The sequence below is a fragment of the Hyla sarda genome, unplaced genomic scaffold, assembly GCF_029499605.1.
Source record: "Hyla sarda isolate aHylSar1 unplaced genomic scaffold, aHylSar1.hap1 scaffold_912, whole genome shotgun sequence".
NCBI lineage: Eukaryota > Metazoa > Chordata > Amphibia > Anura > Hylidae > Hyla > Hyla sarda.
In genome coordinates this window covers 81,322-98,279 of record NW_026610941.1, presented here as the reverse complement: position 1 = coordinate 98,279, position 16,958 = coordinate 81,322, and the positions used below count along the sequence as shown (strand labels likewise).

General features: G+C 53.4%; 3 protein-coding genes across 3 annotated transcripts; 1 reads left to right on the top strand and 2 right to left on the bottom strand.

The window, feature by feature from the left end:
* Positions 1-953: 953 nt before the first annotated feature.
* Positions 954-6,901, bottom strand: PSENEN (presenilin enhancer, gamma-secretase subunit). The gene is made up of 4 exons (XM_056554834.1): positions 6,621-6,901; positions 2,936-3,006; positions 1,309-1,413; positions 954-1,210 (listed from the first exon to the last, which is right to left on the bottom strand). Exons 2-4 carry the CDS (start codon positions 2,994-2,996, stop codon positions 1,071-1,073), a joined length of 306 nt encoding a protein of 101 aa, XP_056410809.1. The 5' UTR covers positions 2,997-3,006; positions 6,621-6,901; the 3' UTR covers positions 954-1,070.
* Positions 6,902-6,926: 25 nt separating this feature from the next.
* Positions 6,927-10,746, top strand: U2AF1L4 (U2 small nuclear RNA auxiliary factor 1 like 4; the record flags this gene model as incomplete). The annotated part of the gene is given in 5 exon segments (XM_056554833.1): positions 6,927-7,056; positions 9,408-9,495; positions 9,697-9,763; positions 10,440-10,489; positions 10,648-10,746. Coding segments are annotated over 5 exon segments (348 nt in total), but the record flags the coding sequence as incomplete, so codon positions are not given.
* Positions 10,747-10,773: 27 nt separating this feature from the next.
* Positions 10,774-16,079, bottom strand: LOC130349361 (G protein-activated inward rectifier potassium channel 4-like). Its single transcript, XM_056554832.1, has 3 exons — positions 15,771-16,079; positions 14,481-15,696; positions 10,774-12,406 (listed from the first exon to the last, which is right to left on the bottom strand). Exons 1-3 carry the CDS (start codon positions 16,008-16,010, stop codon positions 12,033-12,035), a joined length of 1,830 nt encoding a protein of 609 aa, XP_056410807.1. The 5' UTR covers positions 16,011-16,079; the 3' UTR covers positions 10,774-12,032.
* Positions 16,080-16,958: the final 879 nt, after the last annotated feature.

The window sequence follows — 16,958 nt, the reverse complement described above, 5'->3', positions numbered from 1 at the left end:
ATCGCTGATCATCTAGATCTAATGTCATGTGACTCATCTATAAATTACACTGATCATCTAGATCTAATGTCATGTGACTCATCTATAAATTACACTGATCACTGATCATCTAGATCTAATGTCATGTGACTCATCTATAAATTACACTGATCATCTAGATCTAATGTCATGTGACTCATCTAAATTACACTGATCACTGATCATCTAGATCTAATGTCATGTGACTCATCTATAAATTACACTGATCACTGATCATCTAGATCTAATGTCATGTGACTCATCTATAAATTACACTGATCACTGATCATCTAGATCTAATGTCATGTGACTCATCTAAATTACACTGATCACTGATCATCTAGATCTAATGTCATGTGACTCATCTATAAATTACACTGATCATCTAGATCTAATGTCATGTGACTCATCTATAAATTACACTGATCACTGATCATCTAGATCTAATGTCATGTGACTCATCTATAAATTACACTGATCACTGATCATCTAGATCTAATGTCATGTGACTCGTCTCCTATAAATTTCACTGCTGATCATCCAATGCTTGAGATTTATTATTCATTTTTAACCCCTGGGGTGTAAGGGTTAACCTCGCATAGTGTCTTGTGATCCGCACACATGACTTTAAGGCTGAAAAAGCTAAGAACAAAAGGGGGAGGGGCATATCCGGACCCCCGACTATACAATACTCTAATTACATTCAACCCCTACAGCAGCCAGCACCCAGCTTTCCCTGACTCCTGAAGGAAGTTAATGGAGATGTTGCATTCTAGATTTGCAGTAGAGGATACAGGACAGCAGGGGGCGCCGTCTATAGGAGGTGGAATGTCGACTCCCCTAAAAAAAACTCTACCATCCCCCGCCCCGAAAACTTTAAATACCTCCCTCTACCCCCCCTTATGTCAAATCATGTGAACCAACAGAATTAACTCTTTGGTTTTCTAGAACATTTTATTGGCTGATATCATGTGATCTGTTGTTTCCGCGGTGACGGTCGGTCCCTGGTGACTTGGGGTTCGGAGGAGGTTGTGCGCAGTTCTGGGAGGACATCAGGGGATGCCGAGCGGAATGGTGAAGCTGAGGTAGTCGCCGGTGGCGCCCCAGTGTGCGCGGTGCGTCTGGTAGATGCTGATCCACGTGGTGAGGACCACGACCCAAACAAAGAGGCCGAAGGCCGAGCGCTTCACGTCTGCGGAGGAAACCGAGAATCAGCGGCACATCAGGGTCCTGGGAAAGATGGGTCCACACCCAGCTTTACCAGACTCCTGAACCTCCCCCATCACTCACAGCTCTGGATCTGCGGCTGCTCGGTGTACACCGGCTTAAAGAAGGCCTCCTTAAAGAACCACGTGACGTTCACCAACCACAGGAACGGCAGCAGCGCAAACCCCCCTGCGGAGACACGGAGAAGGGAAGGGGTTAATAGTGTACGACACCGAAACTAAACCTCCAGACACCAGGGACCGGACACTAAACCTCCAGACACCAGGGACCGGACACTAAACCTCCAGACACCAGGGACCGGACACTAAACCTCCAGACACCAGGGACCGGACACTAAACCTCCAGACACCAGGGACCGGACACTAAACCTCCAGACACCAGGGACCGGACACTAAACCTCCAGACACCAGGGACCGGACACTAAACCTCCAGACACCAGGGACCGGACACTAAACCTCCAGACACCAGGGACCGGACACTAAACCTCCAGACACCAGGGACCGGACACTAAACCTCCAGACACCAGGGACCTGACACTAAACCTCCAGACACCAGGGACCGGACGATAAACCTCCAGACACCAGGGACCGGACACTAAACCTCCAGACACCAGGGACCGGACACTAAACCTCCAGACACCAGGGACCGGACACTAAACCTCCAGACACCAGGGACCGGACACTAAACCTCCAGACACCAGGGACCGGACACTAAACCTCCAGACACCAGGGACCGGACACTAAACCTCCAGACACCAGGGACCGGACACTAAACCTCCAGACACCAGGGACCGGACACTAAACCTCCAGACACCAGGGACCGGACACTAAACCTCCAGACACCAGGGACCGGACACTAAACCTCCAGACACCAGGGACCGGACACTAAACCTCCAGACACCAGGGACCGGACACTAAACCTCCAGACACCAGGGACCGGACACTAAACCTCCAGACACCAGGGACCGGACACTAAACCTCCAGACACCAGGGACCTGACACTAAACCTCCAGACACCAGGGACCGGACACTAAACCTCCAGACACCAGGGACCGGACACTAAACCTCCAGACACCAGGGACCGGACACTAAACCTCCAGACACCAGGAACCGGACACAACCTCCAGACACCAGGGACCGGACACTAAACCTCCAGACACCAGGGCCCGGGCACTAAACCTCCAGACACCAGGGCCCGGCACTAAACCTCCAGACACCAGGGACCGGGCACTAAACCTCCAGACACCAGGGACCGGGCACTAAACCTCCAGACACCAGGGACCGGACAATAAACCTCCAGACACCAGGGACCGGACGATAAACCTCCAGACACCAGGGACCGGGCACTAAACCTCCAGACACCAGGGCCCGGCACTAAACCTCCAGACACCAGGGACCGGGCACTAAACCTCCAGACACCAGGGACCGGACAATAAACCTCCAGACACCAGGGCCCGGCACTAAACCTCCAGACACCAGGGACCGGGCACTAAACCTCCAGACACCAGGGACCGGACAATAAACCTCCAGACACCAGGGACCGGACGATAAACCTCCAGACACCAGGGACCGGACGATAAACCTCCAGACACCAGGGACCGGACATTAAACCTCCAGGGACCGGACATTAAACCTCCAGACACCAGGGACCGGGCACTAAACCTCCAGACACCAGGGACTTTTACACTCACCCAGGTAATACTTCCGGCACAGTTGCAGCTTCTCCTCGTTGGGCACCCGCTCCAGGTTCATGGTGACGTCTCTGTAATTGTAGAAAAGGAGATGAGAACTTGGGAAGAGCAACAGACATCACGTGGGGGGGGGCCCTGTAGACATCACGTGGGGGGGGGCCCTATAGACATCACACGTGGGGGGGCCCTATAGACATCACGTGGGGGGGGGCCCTATAGACATCACACGTGGGGGGGCCCTATAGACATCACACGTGGGGGGGCCCTATAGACATCACACGTGGGGGGGGCCCTATAGACATCACACGTGGGGGGGGCCCTATAGACATCACGTGGGGGGGGCCCTATAGACATCACGTGGGGGGGCCCCTATAGACATCACACTTGGGGGGGCCCTATAGACATCACACTTGGGGGGGCCCTATAGACATCACACTTGGGGGGGCCCTATAGACATCACACGTGGGGGGGCCCTATAGACATCACACGTGGGGGGGCCCTATAGACATCACACGTGGGGGGCCCTATAGACATCACGTGGGGGGGGCCGTATAGACATCACGTGGGGGGGGCCGTATAGACATCACGTGGGGGGCCCTATAGACATCACGTGGGGGGGCCCTATAGACATCACCTGGGGGGGCCGTATAGACATCACGTGGGGGGGCCCTATAGACATCACAAGTGGGGGGGCCCTATAGACGTCACAAGTGGGGGGGGCCCTATAGACGTCACAGGTGGGGGGGGGGCCCCTATAGACATCACGTGGGGGGGGCCCTATAGACATCAGGGGGGGCCCTATAGACATCACGTGGGGGGGGCCCTATAGACATCACGTGGGGGGGGGCCCTATAGACATCACGTGGGGGGGGGCCCTATAGACATCAGGGGGGGCCCTATAGACATCACGTGGGGGGGGCCCTATAGACATCACGTGGGGGGGGGCCCTATAGACATCACGTGGGGGGGGGCCCTATAGACATCACGTGGGGGGGCCCTATAGACATCACGTGGGGGGGGCCCATAGACATCACACATAGGGACACGGAAAGCTGGGTGGCGGCCATTAGAAAACAAATCCGATCAGAATACATATTATTACACACTGGGAGACAAAGGGTTACAGCGGGCGGACCCCCCCCCCCCCCGGGTGAGGATCTAATGAATTACATGAAGAGGAGTCTGGGTATGAAGGGAATGCCCCCCCCAGAGACGTCTGACCACTGATCATCGCCGTATATGGTAATGAGCGAGGAGCAGGACGCAACCGCCAGGATTAACCCTTCACTGCGGCCCCCGATATTAACCCTTCACTGCTCCCCCGATATTAACCCTTCACTGCTCCCCCGATATTAAACCTTCCATCACTGCGGCCCCCGATATTAACCCTTCCATCACAGCGGCCCCCGATATTAACCCTTCACTGCTCCCCCGATATTAACCCTTCACTGCTCCCCCGATATTAACCCTTCCATCACTGCGGCCCCCGATATTAACCCTTCCATCACAGCGGCCCCCGATATTAACCCTTCCATCACAGCGGCCCCCGATATTAACCCTTCCATCACAGCGGCCCCCGATATTAACCCTTCCATCACTGCGGCCCCCGATATTAACCCTTCCATCACAGCGGACCCCGATATTAACCCTTCACTGCGGACCCCGATATTAACCCTTCACTGCGGACCCCGATATTAACCCTTCACTGCGGACCCCGATATTAACCCTTCACTGCGGACCCCGATATTAACCCTTCACTGCGGACCCCGATATTAACCCTTCACTGCGGACCCCGATATTAACCCTTCACTGCGGACCCCAATATTAACCCTTCACTGCTGCCCCTCGATATTACCCCTTCACTGCTGCCCCCCGATATTAACCCTTCACTGCGGCCCCCCCGATATTAACCCTTCACTGCGGCCCCCCGATATTAACCCTTCACTGCGGCCCCCGATATTAACCCTTCACTGCGGCCCCCGATATTAACCCTTCACTGCGGCCCCCTGATATTAACCCTTCACTGCGGCCCCCCGATATTAACCCTTCACTGCGGCCCCCCGATATTAACCCTTCACTGCGGCCCCCCGATATTAACCCTTCACTGCGGCCCCCGATATTAACCCTTCACTGCGGCCCCCGATATTAACCCTTCACTGCGGCCCCCCGATATTAACCCTTCACTGTGGCCCCCGATATTAACCCTTCATTGCGGCCCCCGATATTAACCCTTCACTGCAGCCCCTGATATTAACCCTTCCATCACTGCGGATCCTTATATTAACCCTTCACTGCTGCCCCTGATATTAACCCTTCACTGCAGACCCTGATATTAACCCTTCCATCACTGCGGACCCTGATATTAACCCTTCCATCACTGCGGATCCTTATATTAACCCTTCACTGCAGACCCTGATATTAACCCTTCCATCACTGCAGACCCTGATATTAACCCTTCCATCACTGCAGACCCTGATATTAACCCTTCCTTCACTGCAGCCTGATATTAACCCTTCTACCACTGAGGACCCTGATATTAACCCTTCCATCACTACGGACCCTGATATTAACCCTTCTATCACTACGGACCCTGATATTAACCCTTCCATCTTGTTTTTATATAAATATGAAATGTGTTACAAATACTAAACTCTGCACAATTTGTTTACAAATAACTCCCAAAATAATCAGACTACTGTTTCATCTATGGTCATGTGATCATCATATCCAACATGGACAACGTTCTGGAAATTCAACCAACCTGCAGCAATATCTTTCTGGGTAGTTTGTTACAATGTATCAGTGCAGGTAGAGAGGATCAGCCTAGAGGTCTCCACATTGGATACAATTGTTCTCACTACGGAATTTCCGCCTGCAATTCCACTTTGAAATTGCAGGCAGAAACTCTGCATACTAAAATGGTTAGTGAATGGGTTTCCGATGACACTTCAGAATTTGTGAACAGAAAATCCTCTTGAAAGTTTCTGCCTGAAGAATGGCGTTGTCATTATTCAGGCGGAAATATTCAGAACACATAGAAGTCTATTGGAGACTGCAGGGTCCGTGCGGTCCTAGCACCGACTGATTCAGTCATCGCTGGCCGCACTCGGAATCTCTGGGCGGAAAGTTTCTGCCTTTAGATTCTGTAGTGTGAACCAAGCCTAAGAGGTCAGACTGGATTATCAGCCTTGGGGTGTAGCAGGAAGGTTCTTATTCACTGACAGCAAGCGGAGGCCTGGTAAATAGAACAAGAGCCTGCAGCTCCTCATATAGTCAGATACTGAGGACCGAGGATAAAGGGATCGTCCAGGAAGAGAAAACAGAGCGCCCCCTGTCCTCAGGCTGTGTGCGGTATTGCGCCTAGTTCCACGAAATGACGAGGTCAGCGGTAATACCAGACACAACCTGCAGACAAGAGGGGCGATATTTATGGAGGAAATTGTCTATAATTCTATTCCTAGATAATTCCAGGTATATAGAAAAAGTGATAACCTGCTGTGAACTACAACTCCCATCAGGCACTGACAGCCACAGGTCCTATATTATCAGTCCGGACATGCTGGGGGTTGTAGTTTTCTGGGTCATGTGACATAACACATCGCGGTGATCACTGTACACCGCCGCGGGATATGTTGGCGCTATAGAAATAATTGTTATTATTATTATTATTATTATGTCGCCTCACCCGCGGGTTTCCTCTTCGTGTCCAGAATCGTTTCGCTTGAGGGATGTCGGGAAACGTAGTTCAGGAAAACCCCCGGGAACATCGGCGCATGCGCCGTCGGCACCACGCCGCAAAGCCTCCCGGGAGTTGTAGTTTTATGTAGAGAATATTTCAGCTGTAATGAGGAGACTTGTGGCGCCCTGTGACACCTATCTCTGTCAGGTGAATACTGAGGGATGGACCCGGGGCCCAGGAGCCTGAGAAGAAACTTCTGAATAGAAAGAGCGATAACTCCCGCCATCAACGTCTCCAACCGGACTACAAGGGGGCGGAGCGCCAGGGTGGAAGCGGACGTGACGTCATCATAAACAGGAAGTAGATCGCTGAGAAGGGGAGGAACGGATCCGTGAAACATGGCGGAGTACTTGGCTTCGATTTTCGGGACTGAGAAAGATAAGTAAGTCTGGGGCCCCGGAGAAGGGAGAGAGTATGGGCCCCTCGAAGCTCTGTAACCGCATGAGGCACCGGGGGAGCGTGTGTATGGGCCCCTACAGCTCACTAACCGCATGGGGCCTTTGTAGATGATGAGTACGGGCCCCTGCAGCTCCGTATCCGAATGAGTCCAATGGAAGAGATGTGTATGGGCCCCTACAGCCTAATATCCACATGGGGCCCTTATAGAGGATGTATATGGGCCCCTACAGCCTAATATCCACATGGGGCCCTTATAGAGGATGTATATGGGCCCCTACAGCCTAATATCCACATGGGGCCCTTATAGAGGATGTATATGGGCCCCTACAGCCTAATATCCACATGGGGCCCTTATAGAGGATGTATATGGGCCCCTACAGCCTAATATCCACATGGGGCCCTTATAGAGGATGTATATGGGCCCCTACAGCCTAATATCCACATGGGGCCCTTATAGAGGATGTATATGGGCCCCTACAGCCTAATATCCACATGGGGCCCTTATAGAGGATGTATATGGGCCCCTACAGCCTAATATCCACATGGGGCCCTTATAGAGGATGTGTATGGGCCCATACAGCCTAATATCCACATGGGGCCCTTATAGAGGATGTATATGGGCCCCTACAGCCTAATATCCACATGGGGCCCTTGTATATGATGTGTATGGGCCCCTACAGCCTAATATCCACATGGGGCCCTTATAGAGGATGTATATGGGCCCCTACAGCCTAATATCCTCATGGGGCCCTTGTATATGATGTGTATGGGCCCCTACAGCCTAATATCCACATGGGGCCCTTGTAGAGGATGTATATGGGCCCCTACAGCCTAATATCCACATGGGGCCCTTGTATATGATGTGTATGGGCCCCTACAGCCTAATATCCACATGGGGCCCTTATAGAGGATGTGTGTGGGCCCCTACAGCCTAATATCCACATGGGGCCCTTATAGAGGATGTGTGTGGGCCCCTACAGCTCAGTAATCGCATGTGGCCCCTGAGATGAGTTACAAGAAGGAGCGCTCCGTGGTGCAATGAATAACACATGTGGGAGCGCTAATAATGATTGAGCACTTACCAATATAAGTTGTGCAGATGGAGGATAGAATGGAGCAGATCCCTCTGGATAGTCGGGCGCTGAGGGACCAGGCAACAGTTGAAGCAATCAGCTTTATTCCCAACGCGTTTCGTTCTTGTGCGCTTCATCAGGTATATATGGCTATGCAACATGTTGGGAATAAAGCTGTTGCCTGGTCCCTCAGCGCCCGACTATCCACTGGTCTGCAGGTCCTTGGGTTTTTAATCACCTGAGATGAGTTGTTTTTGTGGCCCCTGAGATGAGTTGTTTTTGTGGCCCCTGAGATGAGTTGTTTTTGTGGCCCCTGTGTGTATTGTATCTGGGAGTCCTGACAGTTTTGGGGGAGTTTTCCTGTTCATCTTCTGGGTGAGATATACGGGTAGATGCGCAGTTTATCGTGCTTCCGTTTTCTTTAGTCCGCGTGGTTCTTCGCGGTTCCGTTTTCTTTAGTCCACGTGGTTCTTCGCGGTTCCGTTTTCTTTAGTCCGCGTGGTTCTTCGCGGTTCCGTTTTCTTTAGTCCGCGTGGTTCTTCGCGGTTCCGTTTTCTTTAGTCCGCGTGGTTCTTCGCGGTTCCGTTTTCTTTAGTCCGCGTGGTTCTTCGCGGTTCCGTTTTCTTTAGTCCGCGTGGTTCTTCGCGGTTCCGTTTTCTTTAGTCCGCGTGGTTCTTCGCGGTTCCGTTTTCTTTAGTCCGCGTGGTTCTTCGCGGTTCCGTTTTCTTTAGTCCGCGTGGTTCTTCGCGGTTCCGTTTTCTTTAGTCCGCGTGGTTCTTTGCGGTTCCGTTTTCTTTAGTCCGCGTGGTTCTTTGCGGTTCCGTTTTCTTTAGTCCGCGTGGTTCTTCGCGGTTCCGTTTTCTTTAGTCCGCGTGGTTCTTTGCGGTTCCGTTTTCTTTAGTCCGCGTGGTTCTTTGCGGTTCCGTTTTCTTTAGTCCGCGTGGTTCTTCGCGGTTTTGTTTTCTTTAGTCCGCGTGGTTCTTCGCGGTTCCGTTTTCTTTAGTCCGCGTGGTTCTTTGCGGTTCCGTTTTCTTTAGTCCGCGTGGTTCTTTGCGGTTCCGTTTTCTTTAGTCGGCGTGGTTCTTCGCGGTTCCGTTTTCTTTAGTCCGCGTGGTTCTTAGCGGTTTTGTTTTCTTTAGTCCGCGTGGTTCTTAGCGGTTCCGTTTTCTTTAGTCCGCGTGGTTCTTCGCGGTTTAGTTTTCGCTTTATTCTGCGCGGTTTGTGATGATTTTGTTTAATTATTTTTCTCACTATTTTCCAGGGTGAATTGTTCCTTCTACTTTAAGATCGGTGCGTGTCGCCATGGAGACCGCTGCTCACGCCTCCACAACAAGCCGACTTTCAGCCAGGTAACAGGGTCCCTGATTACACAACTTCGAGGGGTCATCACCATAACAAGACCTCTGCCTGTGTCAGTGAATGGAATCTCCTGCCCATACACAGCTGAGGTTTTGTTACAGTGTTCCCTCTGTATAGTATGATACGTTTTCTTGGTAAGTTCCGCCCATTTTGCGCTGTAGACGTTGATGACTTCCTTTTTTGTTTTTCAGACGATCGTCCTCCTGAACCTTTACCGGAACCCACAGAACACGGCGCAGAGCGCGAACGGATCCCACTGTGAGTGTCCGCCGAGCGCCCCCCATCTCCTCACATGTTATATGCGTTGGGGCCCTTCGTATAGCGCTGTGCAGATATACCGCGGGGGTGGAGTCAACTAGGCGGCTGCATTATTATACTCTCCCCACTTATACCCCCCCCCCGGGCCCCGCAGAAGACGCTGCAGATCAATGATTTAAAGCAGACACTTTAGATCAATGAACTGCAGCGGCTTTTGCAGGACCAGAGACCGCCGGCTTCTCTCGCCCTGCCTGTGCGGGGGTCTTCCCTAGTCCAACCGCCACCGCTGCCACATTGCCTCCCCCATCCCTGGTTTTATAATTGCCTGTTCCCGGGGCCCGCGCTACTTCTGGCTGTGGCGGCTCTGCCTCTGTGCGCACTGATGGTGACGTCGCATTGAAGACGTCAGTCATCATTGTGCAGCGCAGGACGTCACAGGAGCCAGAAATAGCGCGGATCCCGGGCCTCGGGAACAGGTAATTATAAAACCGAGGATGGGGGAGGCAATGGGGTAGCGGCAGTGGTCTCTGGCTGGGGGGGCGGGGCATTAGGGGCATATCGGCAAGGTAATTGCCGATACCGGTTAATGTCCAAAGTCGTGAATATCGGCCGTACCGATAATCGGCCGATCCCTAATGGAGACCCCAGTAATTTACCGCTCTCCTTTATCTTTCAGCGCTGGTCAGTGATGTGGAGGTGCAGGAACATTATGATGACTTTTTTGAGGTGAGTGAAATGTCCCCGGTTATCATCCGTCCTCCTCCCGATCGTCTCTCTAGATGGTGACACTAGATCTCCCAGCATGCCATGACAGGCTATCTGGGAGTTGTAGTCCCACAGTCGCTGCAGCTCTTCTATGTCTTCGTCTTTCTATCTCTCTGCAGGAAGTGTTCACCGAGGTGGAGCAGAAGTACGGGGAGATCGAGGAGATGAACATCTGTGACAACCTGGGCGACCACCTGGTGGGCAACGTCTATGTCAAGGTAAAGGGCTGAGGGGGGTCACTTACTTACATCACTTGAGTCGTAATTTCCCAATAACCTGAAGTAACCTGGAGATTAATGAGGTGTAAAGTCTCTGTAGGATATATAATCAGTGGGGTCCGTCCTCCTGAGAATCAAGGGGGAGCTACAACACCTTTTAGTCTTTGCCCCTTTTTGGTGCCCGGCAGTACAGCTCTGCTCAGGTCTATGGGGCAGCTGCAGTTCCCTGCACATCCAGTAGGCTATGGGGGGCACTGCTGTGTAAAGAGTGGATATGTACTGAGCCCCTGCAGGTCATTCCTGACCACACACAGAATTACAGAGGCACTCCGAAGATAGAAACGTATCCCCTATCCTGTGTCTGATTGGAGGGAGGACCCCCATGATCTCCGGAATGAGGTCCTGACTCACCGGGCTGAGCACTCGGGCCCCCACAGTCTGAGATGTGATGGTCCACTCAGCCAATCACCAACTGAGGCGGGACACTCTGCGGCCAGCGATTGGCTGAGCGGATCGTCACTGCCAGGTGCTACTGGGAGAGTCGGGGGCTTCGTTCTGGAGATTGCTTGGCGGAGGTGGAGGGTCCTCACGATCAGACACTTGTTCCCTAGCCTGTGAATAGGGGATATGTTTGAAGAGCTGGAGTTATCCAATGTTTTCTATAAAAAAAAAAAATAATAACAATTTCAAGCAGGGGCAGAATATAAATAGAAAACCCCCTATACTCACCTGTCCCTGGTCCCCCGGCGGCTCTCATTTGCCTCCGTTCGGGCCCCTGATCTTCTCTCTTCTTTTGAGACAAGTGCTTGGTGCAGGACCTGCCGGCTGAGCCGGCAGGTCCTGCGCCAAGCGCTAGTCTCGGAAGATCAGGGTCCTGGACGGAGGTGGATAGGAGCTGTGTAGGACTTGGGGAAGGTGAGTATAGTTTCTTTTTTTTTTTTTTTTTTTCACTGGGTGTGATTTGTTACATCTCCGGATCTGTACACTTCACACCATCTGTTTACGTATTCGCCTGCGCAGGTTTTAGTTGACAGCGATAGTTAATGAACTTTAGAGGTCATAGGTAATCCGTAAAAAAGAAAAAAAAGTTCTTTATTGTCCAGTCTGGGTTTCATTGACGCTAACAGGATATAATGATTACGTATTTGTTGTACATAGAGTTCGCTCACTTGTCCCAGTTGTTGATTATAGAACTATAAGGATTAGCGAAGTCGTCGGCGCACTTTGTTCTGTGTCGCTGCGGTAATTCCAGTCCTTATATTTCTTTCCATTAGAGGGGGAGGGGTTTACAGGTTGTAGTCGCTGCCGTTGAAGTCGGAGCTGCGCTCTTCAGCGATGTTTCCGATGAGTCTCCCGCTGCGGTCTGAGAACCCCTCCCCCTGCGTCCTCTCCTCCTCCTCGTCCTTGTCCGTCATGGTGTGTCTGCGTCCGGTCAGGAAGTCGTCGTTCTCCCAGTAGAAGCTGATCTCCGAGCCCTCCAGCTCCCGCGTCTCCTCCATCTCTTTGGCGCTGCAGCGAGGGAGCTGGACCTCAAAGGTCTTGTGGAAGCGCGTGTAGTCCACCCGGAAGGCGCCTTTCTCCAGGGTCATGCACGGCTCGAAGCGGTGGCCCCAGATGATCTCGTTCTCCAGGTAGGAGCTCTTGGCCTGGCAGGTCATCCCTGTGATGGAGGAAACGGGGTCAGAGACCTTAGAGTGGGCGGGGAACGAGCAGGACCACCCCCTGTATTAGGAGTCCTTCCTGGTCACATGACTTGGTGCAGGGGGAGAACACACTAACCCACTGTTTCCCAACCAGGGTGCCTCCAGGTGTTGCAAAACTACAACTCCCAAAATGCCTGGACAGCCAAAGGCTGTCCAGGCACTCTGGAAGTTGTAGTTTTGCAACATCTGGAGGCACCCTGGTTGGGAAACACTGCGCTAAGCACAATCCTCGTTCTGATTGTCATAGTCAGAGCGCTCGAACCCCCGACTAAAAAAAAAACTTCTTCTGGACACCGAAAATTTTCACTTTTGCGTTTTCGCTTTTCCTCCTCACCTTTTAAAGGGGTACTCCACTGGGGGAAAAAAAAAATAATAATAATAAAAAAAATATATATATATTTATCAGCTGCTGTATACTACAGAGGAAGTTGTGTAGTTCTTTCCAGTCTGACCACAGTGCTCTCTGCTGACACCTCTGTCCATGTCAGGAACTGAAGCAAATCCCCATAGCAAACCTCTCCTGCTCTGGACAGTTCCTGACATGGACAGAGGTGTCAGCAGAGAGCACTGTGGTCAGACTGGAAAGAACTGCACAACTTCCTGTGGAGCATACAGCAGCTGATAAGTACTGGAAGGATTGAGATTTTTATATAGAAGTAATTTACAAAATCTGTTTAACGTTCTGGCACCAGTTGATAAAAATAAATGTTTTCCACCGGAGTACCCCTTTAAGAGACATAACTTTTATTTTCCATTCACAGTCATGTGGGGCTGGTTTTTTTTTTTGGGACCAATTGTACGTCACTTAGCCCTTTTTATTTTACCATAAAATGTACAGGGGAGCAAAATATAATATTTTGTGGGGGGAAATAGGAAAGAGACTGCAGTTCTGTACGTTTTGGGGATTTTGTTTTTATTTTACGGTAAAACTGTCGTGTGATCTTCTGCGGATCAATACAAATCCCCATATTTGCATAATTTTTTATATTTTACCTCTAAAAACAGTCAACTTTTTCAATAATAAATAATCTTATTATCCTCCTCCCGACCCCTGTGACGTTCTTATTTTTCCGTATATGCGGCTGAACGAGGGTCACTTTTTGCGCGGTGAAATATAATTATTCATCAGGTGACATTGTACTGATCATTGTTATGACTGATCAGTGTCCGCCATCTTCTCCCACCCCCTGCCTAGTAAGACTGTCGCAGGATGGCGCTCCTGCTTGTATAGAGGACGGGTAAAAGACCTCCTGATGACATTTGAACTCATGGGACCCCTGGAATCCCCCTGTGCAGGTCTGCTGAGCCCACCCCAACCCACCGACATCTGTCCATTTCTCTAGGTGCCATGATCTGCATTGATCAACATCATCTAAAGGGTAAATGGTGGGCGTGATTGTTAAAGGGGTACTCCACCCCTAGACATCTTCTATCCAAAGGATAGGGGTTAAGATGTCTGGTCACAGGGGTCCCACCGCTGGGGACCCCCGCGATCTCCCTGCTGCGTTCAGAACTCGTTTAGAGCGTGCGGCGCCGGAGGCTTGTGACATCACAGCCATGCCCCCTGAATGCAAATCTATGGGAGGGGGCGTGCACTGAGGGGGCAGGGCAATAAAGTCACAAGCCACCACGCCGCATTGTCAGTCATCCGGCACAGAGCAAAGTTCGCTCCATGCACCGGATGTCTGGGGGGCCGCAGTAGAGATCGCGAGGGTCCACAGCAGCGGGCCCCCTGCGATCAGACATCTTATCCCCTATTCTTTGCATAGAAGATAAGATGTCTAGGGGAGGAGAACCCCTTTAATGTCCGCCGCTAACAGTGAGTCCCAGCTGGTCATAGCAGCTGGTACTCGCCCACTATGAAGCAGTTTCAGCTCCTGCAGTCACATCATATCTGGGAATGTACAGCACTGTGTGCCAAGTACCAGGCTGCAGCCCCGTACACAACACAATATGGAGGTTATCAGAGAATTGCAGAGTCCTCGCCTTGTCAGGGGGTCGTGGGGTGTAAGGTTGGGGGTGCGCACTTGCCTGTAGCCTCCACGATTCCCTCCAGGATGACAATGATCTCGAACTGTTCTCGGATCAGCTGCTGCGGTCCCATCTCCCAGAAGGGACTATTCTCATCGATCACATGACAGATAACCTGCGGCTCCACCAGGAACAGACGGTCCTCTCCGGTCTCGTAGCCGAGGTTGATCTCCGACTGCTCCAGGGGGAGGAATTCACCTTCGTATGTCTGCCGGGACTTGATGAGTTTGGCGCGTATCTTGGCGTCCACCATGTGACTGTCCCGCAGGTCTCCGATCCGGAACATCAGACAGAGGCGTTCGTCGCGTGGGCAGACCACACAGTTCTGGCTGAAGATCAGCGTCTGCGCCCTCTTCTTAGGTCGAGATATCTTGACGAACATACATCCCACCATGAGGGCGTCAATCATGGAGCCCACGATGGACTGCGCCATTATGAGGTAAACTCCTTCCTGGCAGTTGGCGGTCACCATGCGGGAGCCGTAGCCGATGGTGCGCTGGGTCTCCACAGAGAAGAGCAGCGCGGAGGTGAAGCTATCCACATTCTGGAAGCAGGGGGCCCAGTCATCGTTCTCCAGGTTGAGGATATCCAAGCGCCAGAAAGCGTCCAGGAAGTAGATGGTGGCGAAGAAGAACCATGTGACGAGGTAGCACATCATGAAGACGAACAGGAACCAGCGGTACTTCAGGTCCACGATGGTAGTGAAGATGTCTGAGAGGAAGCGCCCCTTCTCTTCGATGCGGCCCAGGTTGACCTGGCATTTGCCATCTTTGGCCACGTACCTCTGACGCTCTCGCTGGGTCGATGTCTTTCCTTGGTGGAGTTCGGCCTCCATCAGTTTACATCGCTGCTTCGCGGGGCGTTCGGGTCCCGTTGCCGACGCAGAAAATAACCCCCGCGGTGGCATATTAAAGTATCGAGGTCTGTGTGTGAGATCGGGCACGCTCATGGCATGCTGGGGGTACCAGCGCCCACTGCCGGGTCCTCCATCTCTAAGGGAAGATCGGCGGTACTTGGGGAGGTCAGCGGAGATGCAGACACTTTGGCGCGGCCTTGCTGGGTAGGAATATCCAATGTCGGCGGTGCTCATGTGTCGCTTGTATGTGCTGCGGGGCATTATATCCGGCAGTGGTAGTTGAGGGTGAGTCGGGGTTGGCGTTGGGTGGGCGGCTGGCTTGGGCTCTGCTGCGTACGTTGGCACCACCACACATTCCGGCTGCAGAAGAAAGGAAATTGGTTTAATGTGATAGAAAACTTTTGGCGTTTGGTCACATTGTGACGACTTCTCACCTTCTGGGGGAAGCTCCGGTACCGGCTGGTGTCTGTGGGGGGCCGGGGCAGGTAGGCCAGGACTTGACGGGGCTTAATGTTCTGCCCCATTCCAGAACATCTCCCGTTGGGTTCTTGGCCGCCTCCTTTGTCCGTATCGGGGCCCTCGGCTCGTGGGGCCACACCAGGCATAGTGATGCTGACCGATGACTTGCCCAGTGGGGGGGTGTGGACGCCGCGCTGATATTCTGTCCGCGTCATCGACTCTAAACATGAGACAGGAAAGGAAATGTGTGGACAAGACCCGAACAGTGTTCTGCAGGGGCCCAGGAGCGGAGCAGTGGGGTCGGGGCCCCAGGAGCGGAGCAGTGGGGTCGGGGCCCCAGGAGCGGAGCAGTGGGGTCGGGGCCCCAGGAGCGGAGCAGTGGGGTCGGGGCCCCAGGAGCGGAGCAGTGGGGTCGGGGCCCCAGGAGCGGAGCAGTGGGGTCGGGGCCCCAGGAGCGGAGCAGTGGGGTCGGGGCCCCAGGAGCGGAGCAGTGGGGTCGGGGCCCCAGGAGCGGAGCAGTGGGGTCGGGGCCCCAGGAGCGGAGCAGTGGGGTCGGGGCCCCAGGAGCGGAGCAGTGGGGTCGGGGCCCCAGGAGCGGAGCAGTGGGGTCGGGGCCCCAGGAGCGGAGCAGTGGGGTCGGGGCCCCAGGAGCGGAGCAGTGGGGTCGGGGCCCCAGGAGCGGAGCAGTGGGGTCGGGGCCCCAGGAGCGGAGCAGTGGGGTCGGGGCCCCAGGAGCGGAGCAGTGGGGTCGGGGCCCCAGGAGCGGAGCAGTGGGGTCGGGGCCCCAGGAGCGGAGCAGTGGGGTCGGGGCCCCAGGAGCGGAGCAGTGGGGTCGGGGCCCCAGGAGCGGAGCAGTGGGGTCGGGGCCCCAGGAGCGGAGCAGTGGGGTCGGGGCCCCAGGAGCGGAGCAGTGGGGTCGGGGCCCCAGGAGCGGAGCAGTGGGGTCGGGGCCCCAGGAGCGGAGCAGTGGGGTCGGGGCCCCAGGAGCGGAGCAGTGGGGTCGGGGCCCCAGGAGCGGAGCAGTGGGGTCGGGGCCCCAGGAGCGGAGCAGTGGGGTCGGGGCCCCAGGAGTGGAGCAGGGGTTATATACGTTGCTCCTGTATTTTGGGGTGATACTCGCAGTGATGGACATTACAGCTGTTGGTAAATCTCTTTATATCATT

What these genes read in the sequence shown, in the direction of transcription:
- PSENEN (XM_056554834.1), bottom strand. Translation starts at nt 2,996, where the DNA reads ATGAACCTGGAGCGGGTGCCCAACGAGGAGAAGCTGCAACTGTGCCGG. An exon ending in GTGCCGGAAGTATTACCTGG is followed by an intron (nt 1,414 to 2,935) that starts GTGAGTGTAAAA and finishes GTGTCTCCGCAG; the next exon opens with GGGGGTTTGCGCTGCTGCCG. An exon ending in GCAGCCGCAGATCCAGAGCT is followed by an intron (nt 1,211 to 1,308) that starts GTGAGTGATGGG and finishes TTTCCTCCGCAG; the next exon opens with ACGTGAAGCGCTCGGCCTTC.
- LOC130349361 (XM_056554832.1), bottom strand. Translation starts at nt 16,010, where the DNA reads ATGACGCGGACAGAATATCAGCGCGGCGTCCACACCCCCCCACTGGGC. An exon ending in ACCGGAGCTTCCCCCAGAAG is followed by an intron (nt 15,697 to 15,770) that starts GTGAGAAGTCGT and finishes TTTCTTCTGCAG; the next exon opens with CCGGAATGTGTGGTGGTGCC. An exon ending in GGGAATCGTGGAGGCTACAG is followed by an intron (nt 12,407 to 14,480) that starts GCAAGTGCGCAC and finishes CCTCCATCACAG; the next exon opens with GGATGACCTGCCAGGCCAAG.